The following is an 18,832-nucleotide window of genomic DNA, read 5'->3' on the forward strand; positions in this document are numbered from 1 at the left end:
GTGTTCAGTAAGTCAGGAAACGGGTTTCTATTGTTCTCATTGTTTGTAACAATGAGAACAATAGATACCCGTTTCCTGACTTACTGAACACCTTGTATATTAAATAATGCACCGAATATTATCGTCGTTTCTTGTTAACTAATATACAGGGTGTTCAGTAAGTCAGGAAACGGGTTTAAACGGGTTTCTATTGTTCTTATTGTTTGTAACAATGAGAACAATAGAAACCCGTTTCCTGACTTACTGAACACCCTGTATGTTAAAGGTTTTGGGTTTTCTGATTTATTATTTCTAACTTATATATAGACAATAGACATTGGTCGCGTTGACACAAATCGTTAGCATTTACTACCTGATTATAAATATAATTTTCGAATACTTTTAGATAAGGAATACTACAAATTTGTTTCTTACGAAAATTTAATAACGAGTTCTTATTTTGGAGGAACTAGATCTGGAACAAGTTCCTTCTTAATATAAAGAACTAGGATCTGGAACGAGTTCATATTTTAGAAAATGAACGGGGAACGGAACGAGTTCCATTTAAAAAGGAACTTTCCCAACACTGCTTATAAAACATTATTAAACATATATATTTATGCCTTTTGATTTAAATATGCCATATAATCTAATAACTCATAATAAAAACAATTTTTTAAATAACTTGGTTACATAAAAGGAACGAAGAGTGGAACGAGTTCTTATTTTGGAGGAACTGGATCTGGAACAAGTTCCTTCTTAATATAAAGAACTAGGATCTGGAACGAGTTCATATTTTAGAAAATGAACGGGGAACGGAATGAGTTCCATTTAAAAAGGAACTTTCCCAACACTGGCTATTTTTAAAAATACTGTTTTCAAACCGTATTTAAAAATGACTTCACATGGCACACTGGTTGCCTAAATTTTTTAATACCATTATGTTACTAATATGGTAGTTGTATAAATCTATTAATTTTTTGTATAAACCTTATACTTTTAAACAATTTTATGAATCTTGGTACCAACATTTTCATAATTTATTAATATATTAACTATTTATTATAAAAACTTAATACAAAAAAGGTTTAATCCTAATTAGCATGACACTAATTCATTTAACATTCGTTTAAAACGAACTTTGAATTTTTGAACTAATTCATTATAAGGTCTGATAATGAAATGTATTGAATCATACCAAAATGTCATGATTCATGAATTCTAATGTATGACCAACCCTTTAGCATTTAAAGTGCAAAATTAAAAATATATCACTTAATAATTAAAAAGAAATAATTATAAAAAAAATCAAGATATATATATATATTAAAAATTAAAACACATTAAATACATTTTCACTGATTATTGAAATAATGTATTAATATTTTATTAAAGTTTAGTTTATTTATTTAATAAAAATCATAAATTATTCAAATAATACATAAAGAAATTGCATATTAGCTTACAAACTTGACGTTTTTTTTTATATAATAATCTAAAGTTTATTAGTTAAGTTGAATCAAAATATTAAAAACTTTTAATATTACATTAAATGATGGAGATATAAAATAATCAGCAATACTTTCTTTTTATGATGAAAAATTTCAAGTGTTCACTAAAATAATTTGATTTTCCAATAATAATAATTAACTGTGAATTTAATAAAATTAAAAAAATCTATTAATAAGATAAATCACAATCCTAATCTTAAAAATTATAGCTTTTAATATTTTTAAATAATAGAAATCTTTATGTAAAATTTACAAAAAATATTTAGGACTAAGAATAAAATATTTATTTTCACTAAGCATATAATAATATATAACAGTATAAATATAAATTACAAATAATGATTTTAAAGTAATATTTACTAAATTACAGTCACAATTTTGGACGGACAATGTTTCAAGCATTTAAAAAATATTTTTGAGATTCACAAAACTTAATATTTATATTTAAGTTTAAATAATTTAACTTTTAACTAATTTACATAATTTAGGATTTTATAAAATAATACTGTAATACTATTTTTCTATACATCTTAAATCATTGTGCACTAACATTTGAAATAACTATCAATTTAACATATACATAAAGAAAAAAGAAACTTTTTTTTCTTCTAAAATAATTAGTGTCATATAAATGTTAGATTCAATATAAGTCATTGCAATTACAAATTATTGTTATAAATTATAAAATTATGTCTATAAGAGTTTGTACAATTAAACCAGGAAAATAATTTTTAATAATTTAAGTTAACATTATAGTTTATATAGCAGTGTGAGAGGATTGTTTATGTGGTTCTGTGTCATAATCATAATTTGCTCTTTGTATAGCAATCTTTTTACGCTTAATTTTATGAACACGTCCTTCAATAATATACAGTACTGCACTAACATAAAAAGCAATAGTTCCTGCAACTGCAACTCCATAACTCCAACCAATATCATTATGCTCCCAATGAGGCATCCAAACTCTACTATCTCCATGAATTCCAAACATAATCAAAGCAATAGTACTACACATTGCTAAATAAAATTTATATAAATATATACTATATATGTAAAATTAGAGTTAAGACCAAAATAACTAGTGATTTATAAAGCACTTTTATAATAAGGCTGTTACAAATTATGTACCAAATTTTTTTGAGTGTTAACTGATTTTTGCTTCAGTTATTACTAAATTTGACTTGCAAACAAATCTTAAAATTTTACATTACGCTTTCATAATATTAAGGAGCATAGTCACTAACTACCAGTTTATTTGGGTCTCATTCTAAATAATATAAATTATAATTAAGTAATTTACCAGCAGCTAAGTAAAGTCCTCCAGCAGTAAATAATATTTTAACATAGTGCTCTACTGCTCTATTCAAGTACATATAAAGTGATGTGTAAAATAATCCACAAATTGTTAGAAGAACACAAATAGAAAACCAAACTTGTACAGCAATATAAAAACCTACAATGAAAAATTATTAAAAAGTGTTTTTTAATAAAAAAAATATTTTTCATTTTAATTTAGTAAAAATAAATGACTAATGCAAATTACCATACCTTTAAATAGCACATCATATATGATGTAGTATTCTTCTTCAAATACCCACCAACAGTTGCCAAACTTAGTATCATACCAATGATGACTATCTTCAAAATCTTTAAAACAAACTACCCATAATCCTGTAAAAAGTTAAAAATTAAACAATAAATTAGTTTAGATAATCTTCAAAATTTATAAAACTTTTATTCATATAACTTGTAAATAATAGATAAAATTTTCTAAATTCTAATTTTTTATACAATAAATATAAACTACAATTTTAATTTTTAAATTAGTTCAATAACTTTATTTTATTCATATAGAAATTATATAGTCTTGTTTATTATGTCTTTATAATATTTTTCGTTAAATCCTTTTAATAGACTTAAATTTAATATTTATTTAACAAAATTCCTTTAAACATAATGTAAATAATACAAATTTATTAATTAACAGTTTGGGTGTGACCTACCAATTCTTTCAAATTTTGGGTGTTCTAACTTGCCATCTGTCACCAACCAACTTTTAGTACAAAAAGCTAATAAAACAAAAAGTGTTCCTAGAACGGATAATCCTACAGCAGTTAATCCATTTCGAGATTTAGCCATCTTATAAATAAATTGTTTATTTTAAGTAACCGCTAAACAGTTTACTGTTTTGTAGAAATTCTCAAATAATCAAAATAAGTTTTAATCATAACATGAATATTCCTTATCAATGTATGGACTGAACAAGCAACTAGTTGTTTCAGTGTAGACAACGAAAAAACATTTTTGCTTTTATATGATATAGTTGAATTTGATTAATATTATTTAGGTATTGAATGATAAAGGCGTGAAAGCGGCGGCAAACGGCTACCACTTTTAAACAAAAACCTAGATAGCGATTCTAAGGTTGTATTTCCAAAATACACCATGCTTTGAAGCACAGCCACTAGATATATTCCTAAGTATCTAGATAAAGCTAAAAGCTCCCCGGTCAGCTGATTTTTATATAACCTATACATTTTATTCCTATGATGATTAATGAGGTAGGGATTTGGCTTTTCGGATTAAAAGTTAAATTTAGAATAAATAGAATTTTATGATTTTATACTGATTGTCCGTCTCAATAGTGACTTAAATTTACATGGGTAATAATTGTAATATAAGTCAAATCCACGTAGATAAAATTTACTATCAATACTTTTTCAAAAGGTTTAAGAATAGTATAAGTTATTAAAATATTATTGAAGTCAGAACTATTCAGAAACAAAATAATTTTTGCATATATCTATTATGATAATATACATTTTTATGACCGATTTATAAATACTGATAACATTTACCCACTGTATTATGTTCATTTCAATTCTTTTTAAATAGTAATTATTACGGATACTTATTCAAACGTGGGAAATATTAAATTCTACAATTTCAAATTTTATTGCTTTAGACGATTTTAAAAGAAATATTTTTCCTATAACTGCATATTTCTAATATAAAAATAAAAATTCGAATTCAGTATGTCTTTTTTACCAGTAACACACGTTATTTTTGACATGGATGGCTTAATATTAGGCAAGTACTTTTATTTTGATTGTTGATTAAAAATTTATTTTAAAATAATTTATGAATTTTAGATTCAGAAAAAGTCTACTTAGAAAGTATTACTGAAGTACTAAATAGATATGGAAAAGTTTATACAAATGACTTGCGTTTAAAAGTAATGGGAACAATACCAATTAATACAGCCTCAATTATTATAAAAGAACTTGGTATGGAAGTAGCACCTAATGATTTGATGGCAGAATTTTATATTAATCAATTAGAAAAAATGACCAATGTGCCACTAATGCCAGGTTTTAAAATCTGTTATTGTTAATTATATTTTTAATTNGTTTTAAAATCTGTTATTGTTAATTACATTTTTAATTTAATCATATAATTGTTTTAGGCGCTGAAAAATTAATTACTCATTTACATAAAAGTAATGTGCCAATAGCTGTAGCTACAAGCAGTGGCAAAGAAACATTTAAAGTAAAAACGGCTATCCATCAGGAATTGTTTTCAAAATTTCATCATATTGTATTAGGAAGTGCTGATCCAGAAGTGAAAGAGGGTAAACCATCTCCTGATATATTTCTAGTTTGTGCTACTCGTTTTAAAGATAAACCTAACTCCGAAAATGTATGGTATTTAATATTTAGTGTTAAGTATTTAAATTCAATGAATTTTATTTGGTAAATCATAGTGTTTAGTATTCGAAGATGCTCCAAATGGAGTAACTGCTGGTATAAAGGCTGGAATGCAAGTTGTAATGGTACCAGATAAAATTATCCCAATCGAAAAAACAACTCATGCTACTCAAGTGATAACATCTCTTGAAGATTTCAAGCCAGAAGATTTTGGACTACCACCTTTTAATTAGTTTTTAACAATTTTGAAACTAATTAAGTTGTTATCTTATAGTTATAAGTAACTATATTAGCTTCATCAATGTAGGATCTTATATTAAATAGGTATTTATTAATTTTTTGCCATTGTTATTTATTAACATTTTTTATGTCAGCTGTTTTTTAACATTCTAGTCTCTTATCAATTTATATTAAAAAATAAATATAGTGTATTTGTCTTATAACTTGTAGAAGACTATTTATATTATTTGAAAATGAGTAAGTAGGTTTTTTTTATCATTTCTATAGAAAACTTAAAAAGTTCAATAACTTAGTGTATAATACTCCTTGGTCTTACCAAACCTCATAAATTAGGATTAAATTACACAAAATTGAATAGTTAAACATTTGTTTAATGTGTGTCTTTAACTAATATACCTTGAATTATGTGTCAAAAATATAAATTGATAATATTTTACTAATATTTAAGCAAACTGTATACTTGAAATCTTTATATTATTAAAATTGAACTCGTTTACTTATAAAATAGATGTATATTTGGTTCTTTATTGCTGTTTTATAACATAATGAAAATTAAATCATACATTTAAAAAATGAAGAAATGAAGATTATTTTTAAAGGAAGGAAATTTAAGGATAAATTTAATCATCTTAAAAGTATATATTTTAATGTTATGAATAGTTTAAACATTGAAAAGTCATAGTTTTATTATAATAACAGTAAGTTATAGTATAAAATATTTCAAAATTAATTATTTTAAGAATTTAATTGACTTCTTCCTTAATTTATATCGTGTTAAAACATATTAAATATTATAAAACTTGGGATACATTAATGGAAATATAATACATTCATTTGTTTTAGTCAACATCAGACTAAATCTATTTTTTTTATAAATTAATGTATCAATTGTTATTGATACATTACATTTAGTATAAATACTGCAGTAGAGCTTTTGTAAAAATTTTGTTAAGTTTTATCATAAACAAAAGATAGCAATTTGGTTTAAGGTATATTTTCCCACTTGAAACTTATATGGTCATTATGCATTAAATTACTTTTAACTTAAAATATATAGAAGAGATGTCATTAATTCATATCAGTTTACTTTTACTTTATAAAACTATTATTTTTTATAAAATCAATAAATCTAATTATAGGATATTCTTTGATTTTTAGGACTTATAACAGTTCAAAAGGTCAATATAGTTAAAAGTGTTTGTAGAACTTTTTCTTTGAGTTCTAGAAAGATACTATATCCAGTAACACATGTTATTTTTGATATGGATGGTGTACTTTTAGGTAAAAATAAATTTATAATACATATGTATTATCATTTATCTGTTATAGAATATTTATTATGTTTATCTATTATACCTTATAATTGTCAACTTCAATTTTTCAAAAATCTTAATCTATTATTATTTGTAAACCTTATTTATTAGATAGTAATTAATTTAAAAAAATTCTAAAATATAACAACTTTTGGACCAATATTTTAGAAATCATTAAAATTTTTATACTGAAAGTAGGAGTGAGGCCGAGAAATGTCTAGTGATAAAAATAGCAGCACCCATACTTTACAGTCAATACTTTAAATTGTTAATAACTTCTGAAATACTTATCCAAAAATTATTATTAATTAGATAATTATCTAATAAAGTTAATTGGGGTAGTTAGAAATGTATGTTTCGGCGCAAGCAGTCCCGGATTCTATCCCCAGTGTGCCAATGAGATTTTTCTTGTGATTTTCTTATAGGTGGTGTCTGGTCTCTAGTGCAAGCCGGCCATAATACTCGTCCCGTCCATCATTGGACAAGCCAAAAACCATCTTTGACTGCCGAACATGTGAAAGAGGACCACTGTCCTTTGTAGCGTGTTAAATTTAGGAAATAGAAGTAAAACTGTCATTCATCTAATAAAGTTAATTATACAGGTATTCAAAAAGTAAGGAAACATTTTTTTAAATAATGAGAACAATAGAAACCCCTTGCCTTATTACTGAACACTCTATATATGTTGTCATTTGAAAAATTAAATTTGACTCTTATATAGTATAAGAGATAAACTAAAAAAAGTACTTACTAACTGATAAATCAAGAAATATCTAAAACTAAAAAATATTAAAAGTAATCTTGTTAACATAATTATTAATTTAAGAGGAATACAGTATCTAATTTTAAAAGAATTATTCTGTATATGAATTATTCTTAATTTGTGAAATTTTTATTCATAGACACTGAAAATATTCACAAAAAAGCTGTATCTGATGTTGTAGCTAAATTTGGAAAAATCTATAACTTAGATTTACGTTATAGAGTCTTAGGTGCTCCAGAAATTGAAGGAGCTAAGATGGTTGTAAATGAACTTCAATTAGATATATCAGTTAATCATTTTATAGAAATGGTGCATAAAATTGAAGAAAATCTTTTACCTCATGTTAATATTTTACCAGGTAATCATTTATTTACTCAACGAATAAAGTCTCATGTATACAAATCTTAAACCCTTTAATATGCATATCAGGCACTGTTATGTTAGTAACTTAACTATACCATTACTTTAATTTTTCAATGTTTATAAAATAAATTATCCTTATTGGTCTGTGTTGCAGCTAATAAAATTTGTACAGAATCTTGTTTACTCACTTAGCACAGGTATTTTTAAATTGAAAATTTAAAAAACTATACTTTTATTATAGCAAACAATACTCATTATATAATACTTTTAAATTCCTCAAATGAATAGCAATCTTTTTTGTAAAAACTGAATTTTTTATTTTATTTGTTCTAAATTATATTAGTGCTACTAGAAATATTCAACTCTTTTAACATAAATATATATTACGTGATAACTTTTGCTAGTACATTCAGCAACAAAAATAACATTTCAATGATTATTTATGTTACAGATAATATGTGTGACTATTAAAATACCATTTAATTTGAAATATGAGGCATTACACTAAAAAATAGATCCTTATTTATAACAGAAATCACAAATTTTTAAAAATTATTAGAAAAAAAACTAATTTTAATATCTAGGTGTTGAAAGATTTTTGCAACATCTTCATGATCACAGTATACCATTTGCTATTGCAACAAGCAGCAGCAAAGAAAGCTATGAAATAAAAACCAGTAAACATAAAGATCTTTTTTCACTTTTTAATCATGTAGTAACTGGGGCTTCTGATGCAGAAGTAAAACTAGGAAAACCAGCTCCTGATATATTTTTAACTTGTGCTTCAAGATTCAACGATAAACCAAATCCAAGAAAGGTAATTATCTATTTACAATAGAATAATTGTTATTATACTTTTCGAAGTAATACAAATGAACCATCAATTCTTTTTGAAGTGCATTGTGTTTGAAGATTCACCTAATGGTGTACGAGGTGCAATTGCAGCTGGCATGCAAGTTGTTATGTTACCAGATCCACTGCTGCCAAAAGAATTATGTACTGAAGCTACCATTATAATAAATAGTATGAATGATTTTTGTCCAGAAATATTTGGTTTACCAAATATTGAATTTTAAGAGTTATGAATTAAATATTTTTTGGATTAAATCCATTTATACATAAACAAATGTTTTACACATTTTTTTTTTTGTTAATCGAGTTAGATAATTGAATATAATATAATAATCAGAGAGTAATAATGAATAAGAATGAATAGAATAAGATTAAGAATAAATAGTTTGAGAATGTCAATTAATTTCATTTTATTAATAAAATTAACATTTTTTTTTTATTTCATAATTTAAAATGGAAATTATAAAAAATAATGTTAATTAAACACAATTATGTATTAATCATTTCGTTTCGTACTTCACTTTCATCTACCTTATTATATATTTTTTATTTTTTAAATATTTAATTTTTTTTTTTATTGATGAACAAACATTTTTTTTCAGTTTTAATATTAAATTTCTGAATTTCTAGATTTTAATTTCTATGTCAAAAATTAATTACAATGTAATTATGTTTACCAAATAAAACATTAATTATGAAAAATATTACACTTTTTAAAATGTGAAATTTAAGCTTGTAAAAATATAATATTTTTAAGATTTATTTATACAGTACTTCTAAAATTTTAATGTTTGAAAATATCTGGATAATTTAAATGTTGGAAAATTAATTTATTTTATTGAAAGGTATTTTAATGAAATTATTAATAACTATTATACAAGGCTAATTGTACAAATTTGAATAGAATTAAAAACAAAACACTCAGATTCATTCACTGAATTTCAGTTATGTACATTTTTAAAATAGTTTATATTATGAATTATGTAAATTATTTTTTTAGAAATTATGTTTTCTTTTTTAATGTATACTCTACGAATGTACACATATTACCTTTGAACTTTTTCAAGCTATTTTGTACAAATTAAGTTATAGTTATAAGTTAAAGCATAGAATTTATTATTGTTAATGGAGTATTTATGAAAGTCTTTTGTTTGTAAATTAATAAAAGGCTTCAATTTAATGTCAATAATTTTTAAATAAAAAACTTAAAAACTAAATTGGTCCAAATAACAAAATTGTTTTTATGTTCTTGTTGGAATTGGACAACCAAATGACTGTTAAATTTACCACTGATCTTTGTTAATTGTTTTTATTGTTGTTGGATATTATTTATTTCCTATTATGAATAATTCTATTAAACTATTATAATTTTCCTAGTATACGTTGTTTTATAACCATAATATCTTTGACAATCATTAATTTAGTGTATATATTGTGTACACACTATTTTATACACTCAGTATAATGTGATTTTTTTTTTTAAATCTTGTAATTTACTCATCAATTTTTAATTTTATGAAATTATGAACAAAAAAAATAATTAATTTAAATATAACTCTTTCTGAAAAATAATCTGGTTATAACCAACCCGAAAGGTTATAAAACGATATGATGGTAAGGGTATACAGGGTGTTCAGTAAGTCAGGAAACGGGTATCTATTGTTCTCATTGTAACAAACAATGAGAACAATAGAAACCCGTTTCCTGACTTACTGAACACTCTGTATATTCTCTAACATGCAATATATTAAATTTTTCAACCAATACAGACTGGGTTTTCCAGATATTTTTGTAAAATTAATTATTTGTATATTTTTGAATACCCTAATAAAATATTGATTTTGTAGTTTTATTATTTTTTATCTCTAGTTTTTAAGATAATTACTAACTAAAACAAGTCTTCTTCTTCCTCGCCTTAATCCTAACTACTTGGGGTCGGCCACCCTTATCCCAAACATCCACTTGACACAATCTCCTACATCATCTACGCTCACATCAGCTATCCTCATTTCGCATTCAATAGCATCCCTCCATCCCTTTTTTGGTCTTCCTCTATCTCTTCTTCCTTCAACATTCATTTCTATAACTGTTCTTACAGCTTCCGATTATTCTCTTCTCATAAGATGACCAAACCATCTAAGTCTATTTTCTCTCATCTTATCTACGATTGACGTTACACCTATACTTCCTCTTATATGATCGTTCCTTATCTTATCTTCTATAGTCACTCCACTCGTCCATCTAAGCATTCTACCTCCTAACACTATCAACCATACATCATAGCTGATCTCACTACAGTCTTATAAAACTTACCTTTCAGCCTTATTGAAATTTTTTTATCGCATAACACACCAGACGCTTTTTTCCCCTTCATATCTTAATCCTGTATCTAACATCCTCGTCAATACCACTTGTATATCTCCTCTTACATAATAATAAAAGATTCATTCAATAACAAGTAATTATACAAATTAATTGCGAAATTTTGTTTCAAAATATAATATTTATTCTATTTTTTGGTCCTGTAAAGTTGATTTTTTACGAAAGTTTCAACAAAAATAATTTAACTTTTTACGATAACTATATTGTGGCTCAACTTACAAGTTTAAAATTGATATCATTAATTAGGACATTTTATGGGGGATTAAAAAATAGTATTGTTTAAATTGATATTTGGTTAGAAACTTATGCAATTACTAGTAAAAGTAAATTTAAAAAAAAAGCTCCAAACGTCACTATTTTTTTTTTTTTTATTAAATATTTGTAATCAATTATTTCAATAGAAATCATAGTAATCTTTTTCTATGTGACTCTTGGTGTTCAAAAATATGTTGAAATTAATCAAATTGGTATACCGTACATAATAATATTATAATTATTATTAAGAATAATTTTTTTAATTAAAATATATTTATTAACTAATCATTTATAACCTAATAACCAAGTATAATTATGATTAAATTTAAATAAATATAAGAATTAAATGAGAATAAATATAATTTAATTCATTGAGATGAATGCTATTGTATTAAATAATGTCCATAAAACATTATAAAAAAAAAGTGTGCTACGTTCTAATAATTTTAGTTAATCATTTGTAATAAATTAATTTTATATTATTATTAAATTACTTAAAAATTAAGTAAAAACAACATTTATTTTATTTTGAAGGAAGGAAAGTCTTATTATGATGCATCTACTCCTAAACATAATTCTAGTTAAGCCACTGAAAAATAGAATAAATATTGTTTAAAATCTATGATTGATAAAATATATCGTATGCTATTAATTATTCTTAGATGTAATGATCATGATAGAGATGAATAATTATATTTTATAATAATATTGAATAAATTGTAATCAGTTATATTGGAAACTTAAGTATATTTTCTTATAAAAGTTATTTAAATAAACATTAACAATAAATAACACTCTATTTTGACAATAATACATTTTTTCATGTTCATCACTATGATGAACATAGAACAGAAAGATCACTTATATAATTATTATTTAATAAAAATCTTAACTTATAAACAAAAATATAAAATCCAATTCTTCAAAAAAAAACGTTAAAAGTAGTATTAATGATGATTTTGAGAGACTGAATTACTTGCGACTTGGAGGGAACAGTTGGTCGTATGGTATTTCCAGGAACACTTGGTTAAGAACTGGCTTGGTAATTTTTTCAAAAGCTTCTTCAGCAAATGGCATCATTACTTGGAATATAACACGCCAAAATTGATTTACGAATGATAAAGCCATTTGACCTATATACAGATAACGGGTTATGATATTTTGATACTCCCGATTACTTAAAATACTTAAGGAAGAATTCTAATTAAACCTATAAGTTTCATAACGTATAATTTTTTTTATTATTATTTACTTAGTTCGGGGCTTCCGTTAATTAAGTTAGTGGCGTATATTTTCATGTCACCAATGTCCAATTTCATACCAACATCTTTGATACGCATGTGACGTTGACCATCTAATTTAATTGTGTCACCTTTTAGTGCCCAAGTGCCAGTAACATCGTCTAGTGATTATATACGTTATTTTAAAATAAATACTTTATTTCACATAGAATTGTATGTGTTACTAGATTTAATAATTTACTTACAAGACGATACATTGAAGAAACCTTTTCCCATTATTGGAATTTCTCCGATTTTACCCTCGGCTTTAAAGTTTCCTGTCGATATTACTTTTGGCATATAAAAATCCACTTCTAATTCCATACGTTTGGGATCTTCAACTAAAGCTCTAAAATTATAAACAAATAATGATGAGATTTATAAATTTATAAATTTAACGCTTTATTTATAGAACAACTTTCCCTTGAAATATTTAGGATCATGAAATCAGTAGTGATTCATAATTTTGATTTATCATTCACACAATGCTTTCCCAAGGGAATAATAAAATGTAATAACTTATTTATATTATAAATATGTATATATTTTATGAAGGTAACAAACCTCACGTCGACTATTCTTATTGTTGACAAACCATAGTCGTTAACATTTTTAAAAAGACATTTTCCATCGATTTGTGCCGAGTCAAAATGCATAAGGTATTCATCCAAATGATAAGGATCTAAAGTCGTGATATTTAATTGTGGTATACCCTCTAAAAGCATATAAAAATAAATTTTATTATTATCACTTTATATTATAAAATAGTAAAAACTAAAGTTGTTTATCATACTATATTTCTAATAAAAGGTAAAATATTTTTCATATTTTACATTACTTAACGTAGATTTATTAGGCTTAATAAGTTTTCTCATATATACATAGACTAGTTAAGTTATTGGTTTTTCTATTTATTTTAGTACAATTCCAAAAACTAAAACTAAAATCATCTTTTATGCGAACAATATTCAAAATCACTCTTACCTTTGCTGAATTTAGGAATCAAGTATTGCAAAGTTTTTTTTAGACAACCACTAAAATCCTTGTCATTTCTTTTACAGGGATCAGTATACGTTGCTAAAACAAAAAAAAATATGACCATAAAGTTATTTTACTTCACTTAAAAATCTCATTTACGAGGCAAAATATAGTTATCATATTTATTACCAGTGTAATTTACCGTTACTTATTTAATAAAATGAAATTAAATCCATCAACAATGGAAATTAAAAGTTTGCTTTATCCTTTATACATGTACAAAAGAAAAAAAAATTTTTTATTAATTAAATAATACCTTGTCTTATATAATATTTATTCACATCGTAAATATTAATTATCCATGAAATAAGATAATTTATTATATACATCCAGAAGTCTTCAATAGTTGACGACCTTAACAGCATTACAAACGAAAACTCTAACTATTAAATCAAAGAACTCCCTAGTTGAAATGCGATGAGAATACAGGTATATTCATGGTCATTATTATTTTGTTTATTGTACGTTATATTGTCATTACTTTTGATATTTACACGCTTTAAATTTACTTCTAATATTATATGTATGTTAATCTATGAATAATTTATTAATCTGATTAATATAAATAACTTAATTTTTAAAGTCACGTATGTAAAAAATAGAAAAATTGACTTGCTGTTTTTTTTTAAACAATAGCCTAAGAAATAATTAAGTCTTTGTCATAGGCACTTCTAGAGAATTTTATAGGGACGTAAGCCCTTCCGAAAATTGTAAAATATAATGTTAGAATTGATAGTTCAAAAATGAAAATAAATCTTATTGTGTATTGATATTAAAGTTAAAATCTAATACGTTATTTTTGATTCATTGACCAAGTCTTAAATACTATTTTAAATAAAATACTATTTAATAATTTTAATATAAAATGTAAAAAGATTATTTTTTATAAGTTTACTACCAAAAAATTTTATATTAACTATACAATATTAATATTATCTATGTTTAATACAGAGAAGTGTGGTAGTTCCCACGCATCTGAATATTTTGGTCTACATGCTCCAACGATCTTTGGTTAGTAATAATAGATAACCTATACATAAATTTCATTAGCTGGTGACAGTACGCAGTTTTAATAATGAGAATTAATGTAGAAGCCTACAAAGAAATATTTTAAAAATTGTTGACCTTATGTTTTTTTAATGAGGTAAAAACAAAAAAATTGTGCATTTGAAATTATAATCTTGTTATTAGTAATTGGCAATATATTTCTTTTTTTGTTTTCCGTGCAGTATAGGTTCTTGATATAATTTTTATCGTAAAGTAATAATAAAATGTCGATTAATGTAAACCCTAAAATAGTACAACGTTAATTTTATAAAATGGCATACTATATTCGAATTCACTCTCTGTAGGTTACACCTCTGTATGAGAAAAAATTAGTAATGAAAAATTATATTCCAAATTAGTTAACAAAATTGCCTTAATGAAAAAAGATAAAAATAATTAGGCTCTAGGTTTTAAATATTGTAATGACAATTAAGTTTTAATTTTATAGCCGTAGGAAGGACAAAATTTTTAGAGACCTAATTTTAATTCCCCCTTCAATAAATTATTTTTCTGATGGGACTAAGCTCATTCACTCTGAGTATAATTGTTAAGTAACTTGAATAATAAAAAGTTAATAATTTTGTTTAATAAAATTAGTAACGTATTATTACTACGATTGAATATGTTGTGCATTTACACAATATGTATGTATATCCTATTAAGACAAAATGAAAACTAAAACTTTTACTCGCTTTCGATTTTCAAACATTATTAATATGATCTACGCATAGCAATCATAATTGTTGACAACCGAGTACACGGTTTATGTTAATACTTAAATTTTACTTCTATTCTCTATAAATCACGACCAAAACCACAGGTCGTTGATCCGGTCTCAGAGGATGAAAGTGTAACAACGACTGCGATGCAGCGAAATCACTTTTTTCTTTGTATTATCAATGAATATTCTCTGTATTCATATAATTGTCCCATGACAAAAAATTGTAACAATATTTTTTGATTTGCATGCATTTAACAATTTTTTTTTTTTAATAACTGATTTTTCTTTTCCTTAGAAAAATCGATGAACTTTCTCTTAAATAATATTGTGTATAAAAAATTAAAATACCTTACCTTACTATCATTATTATAATAATTTATTGTTAAATTCAGCGACGCGCATTGTCAAATGATGGAAGATAGATAATACTTTTTTTATTACATTAACAAATAATATTAGACCAAACTTCATTGTTTTTACATCACTGTGGTTTCATGCTCACGCCTTATTCTTTAACCTTTTTACTTACACAATCCGTTAATCAATTTTAATCATAAAGAATTGTTAAGATATATTATAATCTAGTAGAAACCCGTTGATTATATATAATTACCATAATACTAGTGTATTATAATACATCATAATCAAACGAAGACTAAATTACTAATTTTAGAAAATTGATAATACAAATTAAGATTGAACCAAAAATATTAATAGATTTAACAGAAGCGTATTTTCAAATAAGTTTCAGAGAGGTTTTGGTCGGGATTAAAGCAAGGAAAAAGAAGAAGATAGAGTACTAAAAAAATTGTTTGTCGTTTAAAAATTTTACCCCTCCTCTTATAATAAATAGTGATTTTTCAAATTTTATAAAAATAAAAAGGTTATCAAAATGATTTGAAATCATATTACTCGTAAAAAAATGCATCTAGTTGTGTAACTGGTAGGTTAATCGGTAAATTTTTTTTAATATAAATATTAGTTTTGAAGGGGCTTGTCCCAGATCAACCCCCCAAATACGCCACTAGAATATTGTGTGTTATTATATCTACAGAATAGATATGCAAAATATATTACAACTGGCAAGTATTCCGGGTTATGCCAATTTCATGATATTGATTTTGCAACTTAAAATATTACATAACTTTGAATTAAATAAAATACTTATTTACTGGAAACCCAACTGTTTGATGAGTATAATTTTTTCTATTTTAAATAAAGTATTAAAAACTTAATAATGTAAATTGAATTACCATAGGGTCACTGGCGTAAGTATAAGGAAGGATATGACACTCAAATCACCCTACAGTAAAAAAATTATATGGTGAAGATACAATTTTTAGGCATTTTATTACGGGATATATTTAAGTAATATATATTTATATTATATTTTTATGGAGCATAAAGTACTACAATATATTTTAAATATTTCAATTTTATTTATATAAAAAAAGCATCATATTGAATAATGGCTCTACTGATAAAACGTACGGAGTCCCAAAATTTTTATCATTTCGACATTACCACAAGATTTTTGTGGGAGAAGCTAAAAATATAATCAATTGGGATTTTTGTCATTCTCATTTTCAAACAGTAGTGCAACTAGAAAATATTTCAGGAATATTTTAGCAAAACAAAAAGGTTATTTAACAGTTATTTTTATCTGTATCACTAAAAGTATACATATTAAATTATTTTTTTATAGAATTTCCTAGTATCTAGGCATTTTTTAAAGAAAAATAATCAATATGAGACGAGATAATAAAATCTTTTACAAATATGTTGATTACTTACGTAATTCAATACCACTGGTCCTAATGAACGCAGTCTTGGCTGGTATGGCAAAGACAGTTGCGAATAAAAGCACCGCAATAGGTTGGTGCATGGTGTTGAATGTTTGAAGAGGATAAAAAGTATTGAGCTATGTGTTGTGTTAATTTGAGAATTGATTATGTCGTTAGAAATAAGTTATTTAACAGGCACAGGTTTCTTTTATAGACTTCGTGCAAATCTACCAAACTTCTTAACTCTGAGTGGTGGTAGTACAAGACTGTTATTAAGGCAATCGCACGGCCTTGTCGTGTTTGAAAGTGGGAAATGAAGTGTTCAATGTATATTTGTTCAATCTGTATATATTTGACCAGTATAATGGGTTATTAATACGTATGTAATACAATTATATAGATAATCGCATAATTTTCCTTCTAGCATAACTGTGGGCGCTTTTTGAGATTTAATTATTAACTAGGAAGTTACCAAATTAAACATTTTGAAAGACGATAAAAAAATTAATCAATCTTTTTCATTTAGTTTGAGTTTAGAAAATTCATTATAGAAATCCAAATAAGAGCATCCACCATTTAACATAAAATCTATTGATAAAAAAATATTTCCAAGTTGATTAATTTAAATCCCTTGATCAGTGTTATCGCGCGAACCTTACAATTTGGATGTTATTATGCGTATAACTTGTGATGAGTATAAATAAAACAAAAAATGTTAGAAACATTATTTTTTAATAATAAACTACTTTTATTTTTCAGAGTATTAGAAATTATAGTGATAATATTGCCATATATGATCTCCCTAAGTAATCGTTTTAATTTGTTTTACAGTAATTATTGCTAAAATTTGAATAAGTCTCAAGTTTTAAACAGTTTTTTAGCGGTTTCCCTTGACATAACATCGACAAGATGTTGTTTTAATAAAAAGGACATCTAACAAAGTAACTAAGTAATATCTAATTATTAAATAACTTTATATTATTATTATAATTAAATGAAAATAAAACAAATAAAATAGAAAACTCAATATTTGTTAAAAAAAAGTTTACTCCATAATTCTGCACTACATGTTTATTTTTAATTCTAGTCTTCATTCAACTATTATGTGATCTGAATAAGTACTAAATTAACCTTGAAATATTTTTAAGTGAAAGTTCTTAGCTGTTTACACAACACATGTAGTAGAGATCAAGTACCTATGTCTAATTTAAATTTCTTCGAGATACACACAAAGAATACTGTACAGTTAAATATTCTGTAGGTGAACAGAATATTTTGAATTGTTTTTGTCATTTATTGTGACTCAATAAATATGCCATAAAAATATTTCAAAAAATGAATTCATTTATTAGATAAAAAATTAATGTTTTAGTTATAAAGAGAGGCATAGAAGAAATGAGGTATGAATCAAATAATCTTATGTTCAAATTGGATTTACTTTTTAATATAATAATTCTCATTTTTCCCTCTCATTTAAACTATATTAATTCTACAATATATATATATATATATGTATACTAGGGTGGCCCTCAAAAATCGAATGTCTTTTTTTTTTACGCTACCCCTTAATTTTTTTTTAATAGTAAAAATATGTGCA

General features: G+C 24.6%; 4 protein-coding genes across 11 annotated transcripts in view; 2 read left to right on the forward strand and 2 right to left on the reverse strand.

Annotated features, from left to right (window-relative positions):
• The window catches only part of LOC126903706 (pseudouridine-5'-phosphatase-like), a 21,852-nt gene extending 11,272 nt beyond the window's left edge, over nucleotides 1-10,580 (forward strand). For 2 of the 8 annotated variants that reach the window (XM_050682110.1, XM_050682113.1), the window contains exons 2-5: nucleotides 6,596-6,718; nucleotides 7,653-7,871; nucleotides 8,461-8,693; nucleotides 8,773-10,580. In XM_050682110.1, coding sequence (XP_050538067.1) covers nucleotides 6,596-6,718; nucleotides 7,653-7,871; nucleotides 8,461-8,693; nucleotides 8,773-8,952 — 755 coding nt within the window. In that variant the 3' untranslated portion in view covers nucleotides 8,953-10,580. Of the gene's footprint in view, nucleotides 1-5,598; nucleotides 5,675-6,019; nucleotides 6,136-6,595; nucleotides 6,719-7,652; nucleotides 7,872-8,460; nucleotides 8,694-8,772 lie in introns of those variants that run through there. The other 6 variants (XM_050682109.1, XM_050682115.1, XM_050682111.1 and 3 more) reach the window with 4 other exon arrangements.
• Nucleotides 2,011-3,721, reverse strand: LOC126903712 (uncharacterized). Its single transcript, XM_050682120.1, has 4 exons — nucleotides 3,494-3,721; nucleotides 3,039-3,161; nucleotides 2,791-2,943; nucleotides 2,011-2,507 (listed from the first exon to the last, which is right to left on the reverse strand). Exons 1-4 carry the CDS (start codon nucleotides 3,627-3,629, stop codon nucleotides 2,248-2,250), a joined length of 672 nt encoding a protein of 223 aa, XP_050538077.1. The 5' UTR covers nucleotides 3,630-3,721; the 3' UTR covers nucleotides 2,011-2,247.
• Nucleotides 4,051-5,471, forward strand: LOC126903709 (pseudouridine-5'-phosphatase-like). Its single transcript, XM_050682117.1, has 4 exons — nucleotides 4,051-4,580; nucleotides 4,643-4,861; nucleotides 4,957-5,189; nucleotides 5,254-5,471. Exons 1-4 carry the CDS (start codon nucleotides 4,526-4,528, stop codon nucleotides 5,428-5,430), a joined length of 684 nt encoding a protein of 227 aa, XP_050538074.1. The 5' UTR covers nucleotides 4,051-4,525; the 3' UTR covers nucleotides 5,431-5,471.
• Nucleotides 10,581-12,143: 1,563 nt separating the features above from the next.
• LOC126904444 (uncharacterized) lies at nucleotides 12,144-17,432 on the reverse strand. The gene is made up of 6 exons (XM_050683487.1): nucleotides 17,246-17,432; nucleotides 13,630-13,722; nucleotides 13,210-13,360; nucleotides 12,852-12,994; nucleotides 12,618-12,767; nucleotides 12,144-12,498 (listed from the first exon to the last, which is right to left on the reverse strand). Exons 1-6 carry the CDS (start codon nucleotides 17,334-17,336, stop codon nucleotides 12,338-12,340), a joined length of 789 nt encoding a protein of 262 aa, XP_050539444.1. The 5' UTR covers nucleotides 17,337-17,432; the 3' UTR covers nucleotides 12,144-12,337.
• Between the last annotated feature and the right edge of the window lie 1,400 nt (nucleotides 17,433-18,832).

Source organism: Daktulosphaira vitifoliae, unplaced genomic scaffold (genome assembly GCF_025091365.1).
Source record: "Daktulosphaira vitifoliae isolate Bord-2020 unplaced genomic scaffold, ASM2509136v1 Scaffold_4, whole genome shotgun sequence".
Classification (NCBI taxonomy): Eukaryota; Metazoa; Arthropoda; class Insecta; order Hemiptera; family Phylloxeridae; genus Daktulosphaira; species Daktulosphaira vitifoliae.